This window comes from Chiloscyllium plagiosum, chromosome 25, assembly GCF_004010195.1.
Source record: "Chiloscyllium plagiosum isolate BGI_BamShark_2017 chromosome 25, ASM401019v2, whole genome shotgun sequence".
Lineage (NCBI taxonomy): Eukaryota > Metazoa > Chordata > Chondrichthyes > Orectolobiformes > Hemiscylliidae > Chiloscyllium > Chiloscyllium plagiosum.
This window is the reverse complement of record NC_057734.1, coordinates 51,313,830-51,317,924: the sequence shown is the minus strand read 5'-3', so window position 1 is coordinate 51,317,924 and position 4,095 is coordinate 51,313,830. Positions and strand designations below refer to the sequence as shown.

The 4,095-nt window shown below is 40.7% G+C and overlaps 1 protein-coding gene across 3 annotated transcripts in view; it reads right to left on the bottom strand.

Annotated features, from left to right (window-relative positions):
• LOC122562879 (breakpoint cluster region protein-like) overlaps positions 1–4,095 on the bottom strand; it is a 477,748-nt gene that overhangs the window by 223,836 nt on the left and 249,817 nt on the right. For all 3 annotated transcript variants that reach the window (XM_043716190.1, XM_043716188.1, XM_043716189.1), the window contains exon 8: positions 2,145–2,285. In XM_043716190.1, the coding sequence (XP_043572125.1) occupies positions 2,145–2,285 (141 nt within the window). The remainder of the gene's footprint in view (positions 1–2,144; positions 2,286–4,095) is intronic.

The following is a 4,095-nucleotide window of genomic DNA, read 5'->3' as shown; positions in this document are numbered from 1 at the left end:
AGAGGATTAAAGGCTAACAAAACCCCAGGGTACAACTCAAGAGTACTTAACGAAATGACCCTGGTAATAATGGATGCATTGGTGATCATCTTTCAAGCAGGGAAATAGTGTTGGGAAAATTTAGAGGATTAAAGGCTAACAAAACCCCAGGGTACAACTCAAGAGTACTTAACGAAATGACCCTGGTAATAATGGATGCATTGGTGATCATCTTTCAAGATACACTATGGAACAGTTCCCATGGACTTAATGATAGCAAATGTAAGAAAGGAGACAGAGAGAAAACAGAAAACTGGACCAGTTAGCCAGACATTGCTAGTGGGAAAAATGCAAAAATCCATTATAAAAGATCTAACAGCATAATATTCAGAGAGCTGTCACAGAACTGGACAAAATCAACACGGATTTGTGAAAAGGGAAATCATGCTGGACAGATCTACCGGGGATTTTAGAGGATGTAACTCATACAGGTGATATGTGGTGCCAACCAATTTGGTTTAATTACACTTTCAGAAGGCTTTCAATAATATCCCACTTATGAGATTACCGTGTAAAATTAAAGTGCACAGGATTGCAGGTTGGCAGAGCGGAAACAGAATCGAAATAAATGGGTCTCATTGGCAGCCAGTGTCTAGTGGGGTATTTCAGGGATCAGCTATTCCCCTATAATATTAATGATTTATAGAAGGGAACTAAATTTAGTATCTCTAAATCTGCAGACAACACAAAGCTGGGTGGAAGGGTGAGCTGTTAACACGATGCAAAGATGCTTCAGTATGATTTGGACAAGTTGAGTGAGAGGGAAAATTCATAGCAGGTGAAGTATAATGTTCATACATGAGAGGTTGTCCATTGTGGTAGAAAAAAAAAGATGGCATATTATTATCTGAATTGCAATTGATTGGGAAAGGGCGAAAGTGCAATGATACCTGGGTGTTGTTGTACACTGGTCACTAAAAGCATGCAGGTGCAGCAGGCACTGAGGAAGGCAAATAGTTGGCCTTCATAGCAAGAGGATTCAAGTTCAGGAGCAGGCTTGTCTTGCTGCAATTGTACAAGGCCTTGATGAGACTACACCTGGAACATTGTGTGCAGTTTTTACCTCCTTTCCTGAGGAAGAACGCAGCCCCTTCATTAGGTGCAGTGAGAAGCAGGGCACATAGACACAGAGTTTATAGACAGAGAGATGAAGGGCAGAAAGATCCAAAGATCATACAACTGGTGTGAGTGGAGTGTCAAATAATGTCTCTGCAGGTGACCAAGGGTGTCAGTGCTGTGCTGTCATGATATTCAGGCAGGAAAAGGAATATACAAAACGAGGCATCTCAAGTCAGACACTGAAAAGTAGGTGAAAGGTTTTTTTTTCAGAACCTGCCTCAGAGTTTTAACCTGGAAGTAGGCTGGTTTTATTCGGAAAGCTGAAATACATAAGATGCCACACTGACTGACTGCGACTACAAATTATATGTTTTTTGAAATAGAAGGTTTTGCAAATAAACAAACATCTTGGATGAAATGGTTCATCCCATAGATTTATATGTGTGAGTATGTATGTCCGTGGGAGAGTGCGTCTGTAAAACAAAAAAAAGCTATTCTAGGAGACACCAATTTAAGATTTTATACGAAATATACCATTGGATACATTGAAGGACTTTTTTTTAATGCAGTGCATGGTGATGGCCTGGAGTTTGCTCCCCATAAGGGTACTGGAAATTGAGATGAAAAATAAATTCATAAAGGTAACTGGGTGATCACTTGAAGGGAAAACTTGCAAGCCAATAAACAGAAGAATGGTATTCATTGGCTTGCTCTATAGGGGCCTTAGAGCCAAGAGACCACCTTCTCCACCTCAAATGTTACTCCACCCCTGATACCTTACGTTGATTTCAAGACAAGAAAAAATCAAATTCACAGATAATGTGAATTAATTGGCTTAGTTTTGCATACATTGCTGCACAAATCGCCACATCCCATCCAGTCCCTGAAGATTTGAGTTGGAAAACTATCTAATATGGGATGTGACATAATTTTTACAAGGTAATAAACGAGAAAACACCCCCATTTGAGAGAAATTATTGCTAGTAATTAAACAAAATCTATAAATGAACTGCAAATGTATTTATGCTTTTGACAAAGAAACTCACCTCGCCTTTCTTCACAGTCATAGACTGTCTCCTGGGAGTGATCTCCTCATTAATGCTTGACAAAAAGTTCTGTGAAATACGGAGGGCATCTTGTAGCAAAGGATGATCTGGGTGACTGACTGGTGTGTGTTTTAATAAATCCTACAGAAATATGAGATAGTCATTTAGATTGTAGCTCAGAACAGAACCAAAAAGACAACATAACTGTATCCCAATCTTGAGTCAGACTGGTTCTACTTCCAAAGTATGAATTTATAAAATGTTATATGGATTGACTGCATGCAGATTGTGTGCAAGTTGACATTTTATAAATCTTACAGAAATATGAGATAGTCATTTAGATTAAGTTATCTTGAGAATGTGACTTGAAATTAGTTTTGGAATTTATATATTAATGAATCAAAACCTACAACTCTTTCTAAAAGATGAAAGCCTAAACAGCAATCTATGTTTGTTCAACATATCTTTTTAATTGCATAACACTGTGATCTTTTGCTATAAATTCTGTGTCTTATGATTCTGTCCTACTAGTTAGCTGATGAAGGAGCAGCACTCTGAAAGCTAGTACTTCCAAATAAACCTGCTAGACTATAACCTGGTGTTAAGTGATTTTTTTTAACTTTGTCCACCCCAGTCCAACACCGGGACCTCCACATCATTAACAGAACACAACAGCACTGTTGCCTACTTAAAAAATTAACACTATCAGCCCTTACATAATTCTGGTGAATCGGTAAAGCTTTGAGTCCCTGAAACATGATTTCAAGCCTCTTGTATTTTCATTAGAGTCACAGAGATTTTCTGCATGGAAACAGACCATTCAGTCCAACTCGTCCATATCGACTAGATATCCCAACCCAATCTAGTCCCACTAGCCAGCACCTGTCCCATAACCCTCCAAACCCTTCTTATTCATACACCCATCTAGATGCCTTTTAAATGTTGCAATTGTACCAGCCTCCACCACTTTCTCCGGCAGCTCATTCCATACACGTACCACCCACTGCGTGAAAAAGTTGCCCCTCAGGTCTCATTTATATCTTTCCCTTCTAACCCTAAACCAATGCCCTCTAGTTCTGGACTCATCCACCCAAAGGGAAAAGACTTTGACTATTTATCCTATCCATGCCCCCCATGATTTTACAAACCTCTTTGAGGTGACGCCTCAGCCTCCAACGCTCCAGGGAAAACAGCCCCAGCCTATTCAACCTCTCCCCAATAGCTCAAATCCTCCAACCTTGGCAACATCCTTGTAAATGTTTTAGATTAGATTAGATTACTTTAGATTAGATTAGATTACTTACAGTGTGGAAACAGGCCCTTCGGCCCAACAAGTCCACACCGACTCGCCGAAGCGCAACCCACCCATACCCCTACATTTACCCCTTTAACCTAACACTACGGGCAATTTAGCATGGCCAATTCACCTGACCTGCACATCTTTGGATTGTGGGAGGAAACCGGAGCACCCAGAGGAAAACCACGCAGACACGGGGAGAATGTGCAAACTCCACACAGTCAGTCGCCTGAGTCGGGAATTGAACCCGGGTCTCTGGCGCTGTGAGGCAGCAGTGCTAACCACTGTGCCACCGTGCCACCCACAAACCCTTTTCTGAACCCTTTCAAATTTCACAACATCTTTCCAATAGGAAGGAGACCAGAATCAGAAATAATATTCCAAAAGAGGCCAAACAAATGTTCTGTACAGCCTCAACGTGACCTCCCAGCTCCTGTACTCAATACTCTGACCAATAAAGGAAAGCACACCAAACACCTTCTTCACTATCCTATCTAACTGCAACTCAGTAGGTCCAATCAAGGACAGTAGCGGGAGACTGTGTAATGAGTCGGAAGAGATAGGAGAGGTCTTGAATGAGTACTTTTCTTCAGTATTTACAAATGAGAGGGACCGTATTGTTGAAGATGAGAGTATGAAACAGACTGGTAAGCT